The sequence below is a fragment of the Pygocentrus nattereri genome, chromosome 19 (assembly GCF_015220715.1).
Source record: "Pygocentrus nattereri isolate fPygNat1 chromosome 19, fPygNat1.pri, whole genome shotgun sequence".
NCBI classification, from domain to species: Eukaryota; Metazoa; Chordata; class Actinopteri; order Characiformes; family Serrasalmidae; genus Pygocentrus; species Pygocentrus nattereri.
The window spans coordinates 29,736,148-29,754,621 of NC_051229.1; the positions used below are offsets into that span (position 1 = coordinate 29,736,148).

General features: G+C 40.4%; 1 protein-coding gene across 1 annotated transcript in view; it reads right to left on the bottom strand.

Annotated features, from left to right (window-relative positions):
* Positions 1-888: 888 nt before the first annotated feature.
* Positions 889-18,474, bottom strand: part of cdh10a (cadherin 10, type 2a (T2-cadherin)) — a 46,755-nt gene continuing 29,169 nt past the window's right edge. The window contains exons 4-12 of the mRNA XM_017705965.2: positions 13,750-13,869; positions 12,742-12,909; positions 10,885-11,072; positions 8,686-8,939; positions 7,246-7,382; positions 7,016-7,137; positions 4,034-4,142; positions 3,604-3,855; positions 889-1,682 (exon numbers count right to left, since the gene is read on the bottom strand). Of these exons, the coding sequence (XP_017561454.2) occupies positions 1,183-1,682; positions 3,604-3,855; positions 4,034-4,142; positions 7,016-7,137; positions 7,246-7,382; positions 8,686-8,939; positions 10,885-11,072; positions 12,742-12,909; positions 13,750-13,869 (1,850 nt within the window). The 3' untranslated portion in view covers positions 889-1,182. The remainder of the gene's footprint in view (positions 1,683-3,603; positions 3,856-4,033; positions 4,143-7,015; positions 7,138-7,245; positions 7,383-8,685; positions 8,940-10,884; positions 11,073-12,741; positions 12,910-13,749; positions 13,870-18,474) is intronic.

Sequence of the window (18,474 nt, forward strand, 5' to 3'; positions counted from 1 at the left end):
CAAATTCAAAATTGGAATAAACAATACAATTTCTCAGTTTCAGCATTTAATGTGCTCTCTCTATTATTTACATTTTGCACAGTGTCCCAATGTTTTTTTGGAAACAGGGTTCCAATTTTTATCCAAATGTTATTTGTATTTGCTCAAGAGCATAAAATAAATTTGGCAAGACCACTGGCCTGGACTGAGGCAGGTCCAAGCACTCATTCATTTGTAAGTCTATCTCAGATTTTAACAGACGCCTTTATTAAAAACACGAGTAAATAAAGTTAGAAACCTCAAGCAAACTGTTACAGCATTACTGGTTCTTTATGCCACTGTTTGTTTTTTCCTGCTCTGAAAGCTCAGCCTGTGAATTCAGAGAGGACATTGCGCCTGACCCTTTCCTTCTCTCTTTAAAAAGACGTATTACTAGGCTACCTCTTCTATGTTCTATGTTCACGTCTGCAGCTTTAAATCCAGAATTATATTTGTCCAAGTTTTTTGTTGACTGCCTCTGCTCTGTTTTTATGAGATGGGCTCTGTTTTTTATGAAATGGACAAAGCCGCACCTTCCTGATTCCTCCAGGTGTACCACTAATATTGGCTGTGGACATTTTGGAATAACAGTGTAAGAATGTTTACAGACCACATGGAGGACAACAGTGCATTCATATTTTTTATTAAAATAGATTCATAAAAAATATGGATATAAAACACTTTGACAACATTCAGAAACAAGCCAGTGTTTTGCAGCATTTCTATGATACGTCTATAAGTTGATTTCAATGTTATCCACAGTTTTAGTGAAGGAAATCTTTCACACAAGCAAATGAAGCTGGATTGGTCTCGTTGTTGTATTTGTGTGTGTTTTTATTTGTTTTGTTTTTATTGAGCCAAGGTCAACCATTCATTTGCTTCAAGTGATAATTTTTTCTTTTTTTTTCCTTTCTTTTTTTTTTTTTTTTTTTTAATTCGGCTAGTGAACAAAAAGCATTGACAAAGACCACCATCACTCCTTTCATCAGCACGAAATTGCCACGACATTGTCAACAAAGAATCTGTCAGATAACAAAAGTGAAAGTCAGCGAGGGTCCGTAAAAAACAGTGAGGAGAGACTTCATCTGAAGTAGATCCGTCTGGTATACAGAGGTCGGCTCACAGCCCAGGACTTCACGTGTTTACGAACACAGACTGCCAGGACTAGTTAGTCAGTCCTGATGTACAGGTATCCTTTCCAATGTACATGTCAGCCAGCTTTTTGAACTGAGGCCCCCAAGTGCTGAGGTAATCATACTCGTGGTCTCCCTCCATTACCGAGGACTCCAGGGAGCTTAATGACTCAGCGACTGAACCATTTCCCTCATAAGCATAAGTAGCTAGAGAATCGTAAGGGGGCGCTGACGGGTCAGTGTCGTTCTCCTGCAGCCGGCTGCTGATGAAGTCCCTCACGTCCGAACATTCGTTCATAGGCGAAGGCCGGTGGTATGGGAACAGCATCTCAGGAATGATGTCGCGCCTCAACTTGTTGCTATCCATGACCTCCGGGTGGCGCAGTGTGCCGATGTCAAATGCCTGAGTATCCTCTTCACCACCGCCTTCGTCATTATAGCTGACCACATTGTCCCTCACATCCTCTTTGGAGATGATCAGAGGTTCCTTCCGTCGCTGCCGCCGCAAAGCTGAAAACAGCACCACGATCACTGAAATTGAAGCATAAAGACAATGCATTAGTTGTAAGAACACTGTAGAAACACTTACTTCCACTCAGTGTCCAGAGTTCTGCCTATATATCATAGGTCCACTACAGACTGTAGTCAGTTTGGTCAGTATCTGACCAGTGGGTTACTCTTGGCTGAGTACTGTTTGGATGGTGGACTAGCATTGGACATGACAAACAAGCTTCACTGATAGATTAAGAATGGTCCACAACTTAAAAATATCCAGATATAAGAGGCACTGTGGTCAGAAGCTGACCATTGATGGAGGACTATAGGGTGGCTAGCACACGTTTATGCAAAATTGTACAAAACACTGGTCAAATCAACACATGAGTCCAATGGAAATCCATTTTGTTTAAGTCATTATCTTCTTCTTTCGGCTGCTCCCTTTAGGGGTCGCCACAGTAGATCATCTGCCTCCATCTTGCCCTATCCACTGCCTCCTCTACTTTTACACCAACCATCTCCATGTCCACCTTCACTACATCCATAAACCTTCTCTGAGGTCTACCTCTTCTCCTTCTACCCGGCAGCTCCATCTCCAACATTCTTTGCCCAATATATCCACTATTCCTCCTCAACACATGTCCAAACCATCTCAACCTGGCCTCTCTGGCTTTATCTCCAAACTGCTCCACCTTCACTGTCCCTCTGATCTGCTCATTTCTAATCTTGGCCATCCTTGTCACTCCCACGAAAATCTCAGTATCTTAAAGCATTTTAAAGTCATTATCTGCTATTCCCAATACGATTCTGGTTTTATGGTCCATCCCTGATTTGGCCCCGTCTGATAAAGGTCCATTAGAAACAATTTAAATTAAAACCTAATGATTTTGCCTTCTAAAGGGAATTGGCTCCCATACTGGTCCCCAGTATGACATTCGCCAGAGATACATTAAGCTTGCACTAAACACACAAAGCCTGTATTGGAGTTCGGTGAATGCAGACTCTGCTACAATTCACAGCCGCAATCTAACAGCAATCTGAGGAATCCTGCCCAGAACTTTGCATTTATATTGTTGGTTGAATTGAGTCAAATTCAAAACTTTATGTTAAATTTGTGGATATTTCTGGTATTTTGTGGAGGCTTTTAGCCTAATTCCACTGAACTTTGGGCCTTGGTGGCTCATGGAGGCTGGAGGCTTTCCTTATATCTAATAACAATCTGAGGACTCCTACCTAAATCTTTGAATTTATGCTGATGGTAGAATTGGGAAGAGTTAAATTAACCGTCTCTATCAGAATTGTGGACACTCCAAGTATTTTGTGGAGGCTTCTGGCTCTATTTTGCTGAACTTTGGGCCTAGTGGGCCTAGACATTGGATGACCAAAACAAGCCACCGAGAGCTTCTAAAACTCTACTGAGGAATATGTCACCAAGACTCAAATGTAGCAAGTCTGTGGTCTCAAGGTGAGATTAGAAATGACTCAAACTTTCATGCAAAACTTGGTCCAAGAACAGTAATGAAACCAGGGCAGATTTAAACACCAATCCCAATCTCAGCCAAAACAGACTATTTGGAGTACTCAAGACAGCATAATATTGTTGTTGCATGGCATTAAAGGGTCTGTCAAAGACAAGGTATCTAAATCTGAAATAAAATAGAAATTTTTTTAGCAGGGGTGCATGACTTGTTTCAAGGAAATCAAGATTTGGTTTATTCTACATCTGCAGCTGGAAAAAACTGAACTATTAACAGAATGCTGCCATTGCCAGTGGCAGAAAAGCAAAGCACTGAAAGATTTGGCTTCTCACCAACCATCACAATGTAAATGCAGCATTAGTGCTGCATAAAGGGTTTGTAAAGGATTCAGTCCTCAGTGTTTTGTATATTCACTATATGTTAGTATTTCTGCCATGAAATGTTGACCTGAACCTCTGAATTCGGTGGTCAGTACATACTGAGTAGGATGACTATGCAGAGCAGGATGGCCACCAGGGCTCCGGTGCTGAGGCCTGCGGAGAGCAGGAGAGCATCCACACTGCAGGAGCGCATGCTCCCTGTGCTGTCACAGCTGCACACACGGATAGTCAGCGTGCTCGTACTGCTCTGGATGGGGTAGTCGTTGTCCGAGATGACAACGGGCAGATAGTAGGCACTCACTTCTTGCCTGTTGAACCCGCTCCGTCTGGTCAGAATTTTAGCTGTGTTATCTGGGGGGAAGGAGCGAAACAGAATATCCAAGCAATGAGTGTGGAGTGCTATCTTCTCCTGACTGGAAAACAACAGAACGTATAAACACAACTTTCAGGAGCAGAGAAAAGCCAATATTACGGTCAAATGAATTTTTCATGAATACCAAGATAGACATGAGAGGGAATGTGGACTCACCTTCATTGTCAAAGATGGTGAAGTTTGGATTGCTGGTGCTCAAGCTGAATACAAATTTGTGTCCAATCAGAGGTTCATCCGTGTCTATGGCGCTGATGGTTTGGATTATCTGTAAATTAAAACAATAAAATATATTTATTTTGGTCTTTTTTTTGTTCACATGTTAAATACAATCTATATGCATCCCAATGTTGCAATAAGTCATTGTAGATACAATATGCACAGATGCGGTATATAAATATACAAAAAAAAAAACAATGTAAGTTGCACATTGTGTACAAATCTAAATATGTATAAATGCAACTCAGATAATACATCCGTGTGCGATATAACAAACTCTATAAAGAGCAAGCGTCATTCCAAATATATGAGTATAGTTTTGAGTGGCAATTACGGGGTCCAAGCATTATAATGTTATCATTTCAAACACACTCAGATGCTAACAGTTTGTTTTAATGTGATATTGCCTTGTATCACAAAGCCATCAGGTTGTCTACACTTCAAAATATAAGCTGAATTAGCTGAAACTTCTGGTACTCGATCAATTTCACTATAAACTAAATTTGGCTAAATTTGGTTCATTCAAGTTTAAGCAGAACTTTAAAAAGTACTGCCAGCCCATCACACATCATTTCGAATTGCTGGGCTGTTAGAGTTAACCTTTCTTACGAAGTGTGGGAGATTAATTAATTCAGGCATTCCTGGGACACAAAGACGCAAAGGCGAAGGGGAAATCTATTCCGTATTTTAGTTACAGCATCTATAGATTTAGTGGTTTGTTGTTAAGACCATTAAAAATTAAAAGCTTGTCATTTTGGGAGGTATATGTGGGTAGGATGGCCCTCCCTCTTCCCATGACTCACTGGGCTTGTTCACACGGTAAACATTTGGTAAATGTTTAATGTTCAGATTGCATGAAAACAATTGTAAACGCTCCTAAAACATATTGTGACCAAATTACAACCGAATCACTCCAAACCACATTTGGAGGTGTCCAGAGATGATCTTGACCACTTTTTGTCATCTGTCAATAGTTGTGAGAAAGGTAAGGCATATGCTTAAGTTAAGTGATACTTTTTTGATCCCACCTCTGCATTTGACCCATCCGTGAAGTGAAACACCACATACACACTAGTGAGAGCACACACACACGGGGGGGCAGTGAGCACACTTGCCCAGAGCGGTGGGCAGCCCTATCCACAGCACCCAGGGAGCAGTTGGGGGTTAGGTGTCTTGCTCAAGGACACCTCAGTCATGAACTGTCGGCCCTGGGGATCGAACCGGCGACCTTCCGGTCACAGGGCCAGCTCCCTAACCTCCAGCCCACGACTGCCCCCAACAGATTTAGCTCTGCCGTGGCAGAGCCTTCAAAAATAAGAAGAACTCGTCAACGTTCCCCTCCACGGAAAGATTTATGCGTGAATGAAGAGAAACCCGAGCTTAGTGTGGATTATCAGCAGAAAAGATAAACAAGGAAACCGAAGATGGAGAACATGCATGTCTATAGTTGCATAGTCGCACTCTGAACCAATGAGTGTCCAAGCCAAGCTGGTATCAGAATGAAGGAAAAAGTAAACAAAAGTGAAACATATACATAAAATTAAATGTCATCTGGACTCTTTTTTAGTGAAACTGTATATAGAATCTGGCTAAAGTATATCCCAATATGATCTGGACATGAAACATATGTTACTGTAAGGTGTATCATTAATTCATTAATGTACAAATCAACTTTGTAGTTCTACAGTTACAGACTGTAGTCCATCTGTTTCTGTTCTTCAGTGGTCAGGATCCCCGTGGACCCTCACAGAGCAGGTACTATTGGGTGGTGGATCATTCTCAGCACTGCAGTAACCCTGACATGGTGGAGGTGTGTTAATGTGTGTTGCGCTGGTCTGAGTGGATCAGACACAGCAGTAGTACTGGGGTTTTTAAACACCTCAGTGCCACAGCTGGACTGAGAATAGTCCACCAACCAAAAATATCCAGTCAACAGCGTCCTGTGAATGACCAATACAAACTGCAGCAGCAGATGAGCTGTCGTCTTTGACTTTATATCTACAAGGTGAACTGTCAATGTAGGAGTGTCTAATAGAGTGGACACAGTCTGTAAACTCCAGCAGCACTGCTGTGTCTGATCCACTCTTACCAGCACAACACTAACACACCACCACCACGTCAGTGCCACTGCAGTGCTGAGAATGATCCACCACCCAAACAGTACCTGCTCTGTGAAGGTCCATGGGGGTCCTAACCACTGAAGAACAGGGTAACAGAGTATCAGAGAAACAGATGGACTACAGTCTGTAACTGTAGAACTACAGAGCGCAGCTATACAGTAAGTGGAGCTGATAAAGTGGACATTTCTTTTGGTCCATTCTTCATGAAATTTACATGATGTAAAGGCTAATAAAGTGGCCAGTGAGTGTATTTAGAGCAATTTTCAACCAGATTGTGAGGTCAAAACTGACACATACTGAGTTAACCATAAGCTACGAAAATGTAACAACGTCCTGATACCTCCGTCCTCGATCTTGACGTTGTGATGTTTGAATTAAAATTGTCCTCATGTCCACCCAGACAATAGCTTCAATTTTTTTAAGCAACTGATATTAGCATGACATTGACGCTGTGCCCTGCCACTGAAAGTGCATTGCCTGCTGTAATGTCATCGCACTTTATTCCCTTTTGATAAATTCAGTATAGAGGGCCCTTGGCATTACTGTCTCGGACTACGCGTCCATTTGTCTGGCTTTGCCTGCTGGTCACTATTCATCAATGGCAAAATCCGCTTCCACTTCTACTAATGGAAAAGTTCCATTATGAAATAGTCAGCATATGATCATTTTTATGTGGCCCCAATATTTTTACAGGTTGAAAAAGCATTTTCAGGTCCTCTATAATTAAGACCTCTTTGCCTCTTCATAATCACAGAATAGCCCCCACCAAAATGTCCCCATGCTTAGCATTTGTGTTGAATACCTGCCCAGCTTTTACATTCTCACACACAAACGTGTCGTAAGACATGGCAAACTCAGGAGCATTGTCGTTTACGTCCAAGACTTTTATCAAGACGGGAACACGGCTCCTCTGGCGGGGGTTATCTGGAGAAGAGAGAAAATTGGCAGTTGTAAACATGGTCAAGCTCTGAAAATGATACTCTGCATGCCGCTGCTCATGATTGTGTTTTCAGCTCCCAAGAGTGAACTTACTTATTTCGCTGGCGAGCACGGAGATGTTGTGCCACTTTGACACCTCTCTGTCGAGAGATTTCAAGGTTGTGATGGATCCGTTTTTGGAGTCGATGTGGAAGAGTCTCTCGGGATCTGTGTGCTGGTCTATTGCGAACCTGTGAATAATTGTTAGCCTGAAATTACTTCATGTAGGTCAAACTATTATTTTCCTTTCACATTTCATGTAAAAAGTCACTGGATGCTGAAAAATTGGAACTTCGTAGATGAAAGGGGTCCAAATGCATTATTGCAATGGAAAGATATCCCAGGTGAATTTAAATAATCTCTATTGGTTCGTTTTTCATGAAATGTTTCTCTACACACACACACACAAACACACACACACACACACACACATATATGTATCACACATAATTACATAGTGTGTATCACTGTTTTTGGAACAAAACCTTGTATCCCTATTTATGTTGATTTTCAGCTTTTGACATAATTTGAAAATGCATGTTGGCCTTTGTATTGTGTGTAAATTGCAAAAGAAAGATGACCAAAAAGATGTCCAATTGAAAGATGGACCAAAATAAATGGCCAAAAAAAATCTGGTTCCTTTGACTTACATTAAAAGTAAAGTATGTTTTTCCATCTCCTGTAAAGTTACCATTTTAGAGATACAGGGTTTTGTTTATATATATATATATATACATATATATATATATATATATATATATATATATATGGGAAGCCTAGGGAACCAAACCTATTCATAAAGTAAGACTGTCACAATTGATTGACTGATTCAATTTGATTTGAAATAGTACATAATGTACATAATAGAAAATTAGGAGTACAAAATAAAAAATCACATTCTTCATCAAATCTTATTAGTAATTATTTGTAAATTAAATGATATCCACAGGTCATCATAAGCCATGTGTGGCAGGTTGAAGATTCTCCACAAGGGGGAGCTATTGGCGCTCAGGTCACTTTAGAAAGAGGAAACCCACACCAGCAGGATTTCTCTTTTCTGCTTTTATGTTTGTAGCCAAATTATATTCATTCTTATACATGAAGCACAATTAAACATTTGATATTTAAGTTAAAAGTGTTGATTAACAAGCTCTAGGCTTAGGAGCTCAGTAGACAGCGCCACCTATAACATTCAATCAACATCCATTGCAGGGCAGACAGACAGACACAGACAGCCACTCACACCCGGGGCAATTTAGCACGTCCGTTTGGCCTGACCGCATGTCTTTGGACTGTGGGAGGAAACCAGAGAACCCGGAGGAAACCCACACAGACATGGGGAGAACATGCAAACTCCACACAGAGAGGACCCTGATCACCCGGCCGGGGAATCGAACCCTCCTTGCTGTGAGGCAACAGCGCTACCCACCGCGCCACCGTGCTGCCCTAGTGACAGTCCTAAAATAAATATAATATGAAACACTATTATCTTACTGGACAGGGTAATCCATAGCATCAGGGTCCCAGGCTGTGACCGTTCCAATAATGCTTCCCTTTGGTGTGTCCTCATTGACCTCTATGACAAACTGTGGTCTGCTGAAGACTGGTGGCTCATCCACATCTTTAGCTGTGACTTTCACTGTGGCAGTGTCCGAGAATGGACCCAGGTGGAGGAAGTTGGGGTCAGTGTGTGTGTTGGTCACTTCCACTTTGATGGTGTACACTCTCCTGCTTTCATAATCAAGTTGCTTTAAAAAGAAAAGTGACACGTGAAAAAAACATGTGGGTTGCATTGCATTGCTAATCAGTGGAGTCTAGACCACTGAATATACAATTCCATCTGATGTAATTAACATTTCATTATACGTGACATGGAGATGATTTCTGTTGACTTAAATGACTATTTATGGAGCAGCTGCACAGAATTCGAAAAGATAAAGGAAATGAAAATCAAGAATCAACAAGTGTACCTGAAAAAAAAACAAAATATATATAAACAATTGCTGGTTGATGTCATTTATTCCAGTTTCAGTCCAGTTTTTCATCGAAAGAGGGATTAGACTCTTTTTTGGTTTGTTCTGAAGAGCAACAGGATTTTTCATTCCTGCTCAAGCATTTCCCGACCATGGTCCATTAGCAACAGGTTAAAATGGAATGAAGGAGCAGCTAATAATGTTTTTTTCTGATATAGGATACTGTTTATATAGCGTGACTCTTGAAACAACAACAAATGAGCCTCATTTATTATTCGACACAAAGTTCAACCAACCAAAACAATAACAGTTTTATGTACAGTACTGTGAGAAAGTCTTTCCAAAATCTCTTTATTTGTGTAGTTTGTGTTTATTTGCTGAGAAAAGTGTTAATATTTGAATAAACTAAATTTATAGAATATTAATTAATAATGATTGTGTATATATATATATATATATATATATATATATATATATATATATATATATATATAGTGATTTTCTGGATGTTGGTGTGTTTGTTTACCCATCTCCAAGCCTCTCCTCGAGGAAGTCCAGTATTATATGTAGTTAAAAAGCAGCTCCTGGTTTGACCAATCAGTGCTCAGTAAATTGAGCTCATGATTTAATTGATGATATTAACGAGTCTCTGTGGCGGCTGTGAAGGTGTCCAGGAAAAATATGGACCCGAGAAATTCTTGTTACTTTTTATTGTTTTTCTGTTTATTTGAATACGACTTTATTCTAATGTACATTGTGATAAACTCACTGCTGAGGTCAACTGTTTAAAAATTGGCTTAGAGGCCAAAAACTTTCACACAGTACTGTATATATCTTTCTGTACACTGTACGTATCTTTGAGATGTATCTATCTCAAATTGGCAATAACAGTGCAGGGGCAGTCGTGGGCTGGAGGTTAGGGAACTGGCCCTGTGACCAGAAGGTTGCCGGTTCCATCCCCAGTGCCAACAGTACATGACGGAGGTGTCCTTGAGCGAGACACCTAACCCCCAATTGCTCCCCGGGCATTGGCATCTTGGCTGTAAATATGCTTCAGTGTATGCTAGCGTCCTAGTATAGGCTAAACATCTAATATAAACAAAAACACAGGCTTGCTTTGTTCTGATTCAAGCTTTAGCTCAACTGTAACCGCTTTTCTCACATCTCCAGCAGGACACTTTTCCACAAAAGTGCAACAGTTTCTTGTAAAACATCTCTCAACGTTCAAGTTGTTGCGAGACTGAAGTCGGCTTCTTATTCACCAGCTTCTTATTCAGATTTTCCTGTTCCACCTTAAACGGTGCCTGAGGTGAACTGCTGCACAATTTAAGGTAGGATGGAAAAAGTCGAACAAGAAGCTGGTCAAGCTTATCTTCACCTCCTAAACTCCAGCTCAAAATGAATGAGCTTGTGAAGTGTCAGATAGCTGAGACCAAATGCCCTAAACTCCGACATTATGCTAAAGTTTTATTTCATTAAATTTTCACAAATAGTGTGTAAAATAAATTTGTACTGTGGCATTACTGGTCCGCACTCTTCGTAGCATAGCAGTGCATTGCACTGCCTTTGCTATGTGATGCTATACAGCACAGCACACCGCAGTGCGTCCAGTGTGTGGTGTAATATCTTACGACATACTGTACAAAGTAGTCCCTAGACCATAAGGCAATTCATCATAACCTTCACATCATAATGATGAAGGTACACCAGCATTTATTACCTTTCTCACAACTATTATGCCTTCCTGTGTTACTTCATCAGTGATGATATCCAGCGAGTCTTTCCCATCTCCCTCCACGATCCTGTACTTCATCTCCGCGTTCTGTCCCTCGTCGCCGTCGTTGGCTTTGATTCGACCCACGGTGAAGCCAATCTCCGCTGACTCATACGTGCTTAAATGGTACGAGCCTTTAAGGTGAGAAGTTCTGATTAGCGCTGCATTTTTCATCACATTAAACATGTAATGTTATCATTCAGTCCAGTTTTCACAATCATACCCCAAATGTGCGCCACTGTGCAAACATCAGAGCACACCTTGTTTCATTTACTTTCCAGTGGAAGTGGTTTTTAAGTAGTTTTTAAGTTGGTTTTTAAGTCATTCATTCTTCAGCATCAGGAAAAAGCAAGAAACATTATATATTATATTATATATATATATATATATATATATATATATATATATATATATATATACACACAACATACTACACAGAAGCCTCAACAACTAAATATTATATCAACTTTTTCAGTTTTTAGTGTCCACTTTTATTTCATTACAGCATCCTAATTACAAAATTAGGCTCGTCAGTCCACAAAACCTTATTTCAGTCCAGTTCTTATTCCAGTCACAGTAAAAAGATAGTCCTGTTTTCAGACCAGTTTTGAAACTGCCTGTTTTTATCTTAAATCTAATCTCCAGAAAAATGATTAACTTGTACCTAATGGCTGTTTTGACTGGAAGTTAAATAACTGAAGGTGGGTCGCCGGAACCATCGTGGTGGAACCAGCGAGCATTTGCCCCATTCCTTTTCACAGTACTGTGGTGACACCCCACCTCCACTGACAGAAAGAAGTGTTAACCAGCATGGACAGACATAGTAAAACTGAGCAGCAGAGCCAATACGAATCAAAATCCACACAAGCGAGACTGTCTGAGATACCATAACAATAGAATATGTTTTGACATGGAAAGAAACTCGGGTTTCCTTTCATCCTTAAATGGTTTCTGCACGGTAAAATGTTCATCACATTGATGGAGAACATGTATGTAGTGCCACATAAAAGTCTTTTTGAAAATTGTTCAATGTAGCACCAAACAGAGTTCTCTCAAGCTTGCAACAACAGGAGAACCCTTTTAGGTGCTACATAGGACCCTAAACACATTCTACATCCATTTGAACAGTGGTGGACAGTAACTAAGTAAATGTAATTAGTTACTGTACTTAAGTACTTTTTTCATGTATCTGTACTTTACTTAAGTTTTTCCAATTTGGGCGACTTTTTCCTTTCACTCTAATATTCAACTTTTTCCTCCGCTACATTTTGAGAAATCTGTGGTTCCTTTTGGTTTCTGTGTGTATAAAAACGTTACATGTCAAAACGAAAGAAGCGCAAAGCCAGAGCACCAATCAGGGCCCAGCGGTCACTTTGTTTAGAGCTGGTTTTGACCTGTTGGTCATACCGACCCAGTGCAGCACACGGTTCAACGTCAGCACAGCAGCGTAAAACTTTGGGAGAGTCTGTTCAACATAAATGATGAACTAACCTAACTTTGTGTAAATAGAGCACAATATAGAAATATGTCCACATATGCAGTCGTGACTGACGCGGCTTTTTTCTGAATTTCTACAAACACCATTTCATTTTATAGTAAATTAGTTTGGGCTGGTTTATGTTTATGAACAGAGGCCTACAGATCAACATAGTAAAGGAGCTCATCTGTGATCCTGAGTTTAAAGCCAGTTTTTATGATGATTTAGGTGCACTTGACACTGGTTGCTAGTTGCTCCCGTTACTTGGTAGCTGTATTAGCCTTGTTGTAGTGCAATGCTCGTGAAATGTGATGCTCATGTCTTACTGTAGGCAAAGCGTGGGGGGCTGTCATTAACATCTGTGAGGGTGACATTGACCATGGTTGTTCCGGAGAGACCCCCCATCTGTCCTGCCATGTCCTTGGCCTGGATAACCACCTGGTAGTCCTTCCGCACCTCACGGTCCATGTTGGACAGTGCTATCCTCACGATTCCTGCTCGAGAGAACCAGGTTACATTAACACACGGTTCTGCCAAAACTTTTGTTTTGTTTTGTTATTTTTGTGAGTGATATGCAAAAGCGACTTGGTTAAATCAAGCCCAGCATACAAAAAGGTCAAGGAAAGTACAGCCTTATGAATTTAAGTGTGCCCTTAATGGATGCAACAGTAACAGTGAGTCTTTGGGAAATTTATGCATTTACTGCAGGTTAAATAAAGATGATAGATTCCTACATAGTTTACTTCACTTTTGAGAGTCCATTCATTCTTTTTAAAGAAGCGTGGTACACAGACTGTTATTAATGAAATGCTATTCAGCGAATGCTCATGATTCCACTCCATACATAGTTTAGGTCGTCTCTGTTAACATTAAAGTCCATTTAGTCTGTTTCCTTGTCAAGTGTGGCTCTTCAGAAACGCAATAGAGACGATGATATTCAGCGCATACTCATGATTCCACTGCGTGCTAGAGGTATCTTTTATAGTCATTGCCATGGAAGGCTCTTATAGATCTCCTTGAAACATTGCAGCCTTGTAAAGATATTGTTGCTGTTGGAAGAAATGCATTTTTCAGTTTTTGACATAATTTGAAAATACCTGTGGCTCTTTATAGTGCTTGTAAATTTCATGATGAATGGACCCAAAGAAATGTCCCAAAATGACTAGGAAAAAATTCTGGTTCCATTGACTTGCATTAAAAGTAAAGTAGGTTTTTCCCTTCTCCTGTAAAGTTAAAGTTTTGAGATAAAAAGTTTTCTTTTTCTTTTTAACAACAGCAATATCCTTAATGACACTAGAGTATGCCAGATTTGGCCATATGCTCAGAGAACCCACCTGTCTCAGGTTCCACGGAGAAGTACGGCTGACCTTGCAGGATGCTGTACACCAGCCTAGCGCTGTTACCATATGAGGCATCATCTGCATCTGTGGCATTGACTTCTATCACAAAGGTACCTATAAGGAAAGAAGACAGCACTTCAGTGATGAGGTCAAACGATTAATAAGAAATATTTTACCTCTAAGCTTAAGTGCTTATAATAGGTTTAAGTCATACATTGGTGAAAAGGTCCAAAATGTGAAATATCACCAAAAAAGGGGTTTTATTCTAACATATATGAAAAATATATCAGGAAAAGCGAAATCCCGAATTCCTTGAACTGTAAAAGCACTTAAAAGGCTCAAATTACAATAATGCATTAAATGTTAGTGGTACGATTTTTATTTTCAGCAAAATAATTCTTATTATTTCAATTCTTATTATCAAATAATGATTGTTACTGCATAAAATATAATCATTGTAATAGTAATTATTATAAAAACTGTCAATCAATATTATTTGTTATTAGTAGTTTTAATGCTATCATTTATTATTATTATTATTATTATTATTATTATTATTATTATTATGAAGTCTAAAGACTCCCCTGAGTGACTTACACACTTCAAATGTTCATGTTTCAGTCAGAAGCATCAATAAACCCAGACTGAATCCCAAACAGCTCCATACTCCTGAGCTAAATCGTGTGTAAGTTTAGAAATTCTAGCTTCTGCTGTTAGATGCACTGCTTGGGGATGAATGTGGATGAATCCCAAATGACCATTTTTAATGACATTTTGCGTTGTTGGGGTGCAGGAGTCTACGTCCCACGTAGTACACTATGTTCATATGTTACACGTTATACGAAAAAATAAATGTCATAAAATCATGAAATGTCTGCAGTTTACAGTGACTGGCAACGGAAAATTCTTCGCCTCATTCAGTGGTCAATGGTTGCTTAGCAACGATATCGTACTCTAAGGAACTACATTTCTTGGTGGAATACTTTTTTAATGTCAATTATTATTAATAATAACTTCATATTGCGCCAAAGAACACTCTTCCCCGTAAACAAATCGCAGTAACCCATAGCCTTATTGCTTTAGTGTACGCCATGCAGACAAAATAAAAACAGAAACCATTGGCCATACTTGATTACGAACCTTTATTTCTAACAGTGTAATATAACATTTAAAACAGCTTAGCTAATTATTGGCCAAATAAATAACCAGGGAGACCTTTATTCAAAACAAAGATGCCCCATCACCCTTTTCCCAAAATTGAAAACTTTATACAGATCTACACAGAGTACACTGTATACAAGTATTCAGGCACTTATTCTTTACATTATTTAACACACACCATATTGCCGAAAATATTCAGTCGCCCATCCAGATCATTGAATTCAGGTGTTCCAGTCACTTCCACGGCCACAGGTGTATAAAGCCGAGCCCCTAGGCCTGCAGACTGCTTCTACAGACATTAGTGAAAGAATGGGTCGCTCTCAGGAGCTCAGTGAATTCCAGTGTGGTACTGTGATCGGACGCCACCTGTGCAGCAAGTCCAGTCGTGAAATTTCCTCACTTCTAAATATTCCACAGTCAGCTGTCAGTGGGATTATAACAAAGTGGAAGCGATTGGGAACGACAGCATCTCGGCCACGTAAAATGACAGAGCGGGGTCAGCGGATGCTGAGGGGCATAGTGCACAGAGGTCACCAACTTTCTACAGAGTCAATCACTACAGACCTCCAAACTTCATGTGGCCTTCAGATCAGCTCAAGAACAGTGTAGAGAGCTTCATGGAATGGGTTTCCATGGCCGAGCAGCTGCATCCAAGCTTTACATCACCAAGCGCAGTGCAAAATGTTCAATGCAGTGGAGTAAAGCGCCACCACTGGACTCTAGAGCAGTGGAGACGTGTTCTCTGGAGTGACCAATCACGCTTTTCCGTCTGGCAATCCAATTGATGATTCTGGGTTTGGCGGTTGCCAGGAGACGGTACTTGTCTGACTGCATTGTGCCGAGTTCAAAGTTTGGTGGAGGGTGGATCATGGTGTTGGGTTGTTATTCAGGAGTTGGGCTTGGCCCCTTAGTTCCCGTGAAAGGAACTCTTAAAGCTTCAGCACCAAGAGATTTTGGACAATTTCACGCTCCCAACTTTGTGGGAACAGTTTGGGGACGGCCCCTTCCTGTTCCAACATGACTGCGCAGCAGTGCACAAAGCAGGTCCATAAAGACATGGATGAGCGAGCTTGGTGTGGAAAAACTTGACTGGCCTGCACAGAGTCCTGACCTCAACCCCATAGAACACCTTTGGCCTGAATCAGAGCGGAGACTGTGAGCCAGGCCTTCTCGTCCAACATCAGTGTCTGACCTCACAAATGTGCTTCTGGAAGAACGGCCAAAAATTGCCATAAACACAAACCTGGTGTAAAGCCTTACCAGAAGAATTGAAGCTTTTAAAGCTGCAAAGGGTGGGCCGACATCATATTAAACCCTATGGATTAAGAATGGCATATCACTCAAATTTACAGTATATGCGTAAGAAGGCAGATGAGTGAATACTTTTATTTCTTTACTTTTATAGCCAGAAAAAATGATGTATTTCCATCGGATGTAGATATATGCGCAATTGAATTACACAAACAAAAGTATGTGTAAGACTGAATATTGTTTCCCCTCACAGACGATGAGTTTACAGTGTGTTTGACTGACCACTAGGTTATTATAGCCCACATTTCCAATTTTGGACTTAAAGCTGACTGTGGAAGGGTGTGATGATGACCGATATGCAACATTCATGGTGTGCAATATCATTAAAGTGCTCTGTGTGTGGCCAATGATTGCTCTGTCTAACGGGCTCCTGGCGTTTCTGGGGAAAAAAAAAAAACCTAAACAGTAGGGAGTCAAAAGTAAAATATTTATACATCGAACTCCAGCACAAAGTCTCACTCGGAGAAAATGCAATGAAAGCATAGCTCATTTGAAAAGTAAGCATTGTTCCCAAAAAGTTTCATTATTTTCCTCCCGCACTGAATGTAATTCATGAGATGCTTGTGAAGTTACTCTATAAATTGGCCTGCATAATTTTATTTATGCATGCAAATGTATGTATGAATAAAACCCAATTTAGGTGCAGTGGCCTCGTTTGAGGCCAAGTGTGCTGTATTACACTAAGACAATCCTATTTGCTTGTCTTATCACATTTTCTACTTTACATCGAATTTTAATTCCCTTCTTATCACCCCAATGTCACCCAATCAGTGACAACGGCTCAGTGGTGATGCTCTGACATGCGGCTCAACGGCTTTAAAATTGCTCCGAGATATAAAGCAGAGCATGCATATTCAAGAGCTTTGCAGGCTGCTGTAATGGGACTGTAACCTCTGGGCGTCCCAGTCAAGCAGTCTGTTTGGCGTATTTATCCAGAGATTAATCACCTGGCACCTTTTCCTAACAGCAATCTCGGACCTCATGTTCAGAGGGAGGACCCTAACCTAAAGAACGCAACATTAGCACAGAGTAACTTGTTAACATCTGTCCTGCAGTCCACGCCTTAATTTCCCCCATCAATCTTCCATTAAACTGGAGGTGTAAGTGCTCCAATTACAAAATATTAAACATACCACAGGCCATCGTCCCTAATGAGACTAACTCTGACTCAAATAACAAGAACGTGAACAAGAGCAGCAGCAACACGTATGATGTTGATGATGATAATAATAATAATAATAATAATAATAATAATAATAATAATAATAATAATAATAATTGTGATTATTGTTGTTGTCAGTGGTGTTTTTGCTTAGATTCCTCAGAAATTCACCTTATTTTCATTAGTTTTTTTTTAGAATATGACAACAGTGATATGTTTATTCTAATACAGTATCTGAATAAATTTTATCCTACAATTGAATTTTTAAACATCTTATTAATACGTTTTTATTCATACTTAGAAAAAGAAAGTGAAATGATATTATATGTGGACATGTAAAGTAAATGTATACACTATATTTCCAAAAGTATTCGGTCATCTGGCTTCACACGCATATGAACTTGAGTGACGTCTCATTCTTAATCCACAGGGTTTAATATGACGTCGGCCCACCCTTTGCAGCTATAACAGCTTCAAATCTTCTGAGAAGGCTTTCTATGAGGGTTAGGAGTGTGTTCATGGGAATTTTTGACCATTTTTCCAAAAGACCATTTGTGACCATTTCTAATGCTGGACATGAAGGTCTGGCTCATACCAAAGGTGTTCTATCGGGTTGAGGTCAGGACTGTGCAGGCCAGTCAAGCTCTTCCACACCAAGCTCGCTCATCCATGTCTTTATGGACCTGCTTTGTGCACTGGTGTGCAGTCATGTTGGAACGGGAAGGGGCCGTCCCCAAACTGTTCCTACAAAGTTGGGAGCATGAAATTGTCCAAAATCTCTTGGTGCTGAAGCTTTAAGAGTTCTTTTCACTGAAACTAAGGGGCCGAGCCCAACTCCTGGAAAACAACCCCACACTATAATCCCCCCTCCACCAAACTTAACTTGGCACAATCCAGTCAAACAATTACGGTTCTCTTAGGAACCGCCAAGCCCAGACTCATCCATCGGATTGCCAGACGGAGAAGCATGATTGGTCAGTCCAGAGAGTCATTGCTCTAGAGTCCAGTGGCGGCGCTTTACACCACTGCATTTGATGCTTTGCATTGCACTCGGTGATGCAAGGCTTAGACGCAGCTGCTCGGCC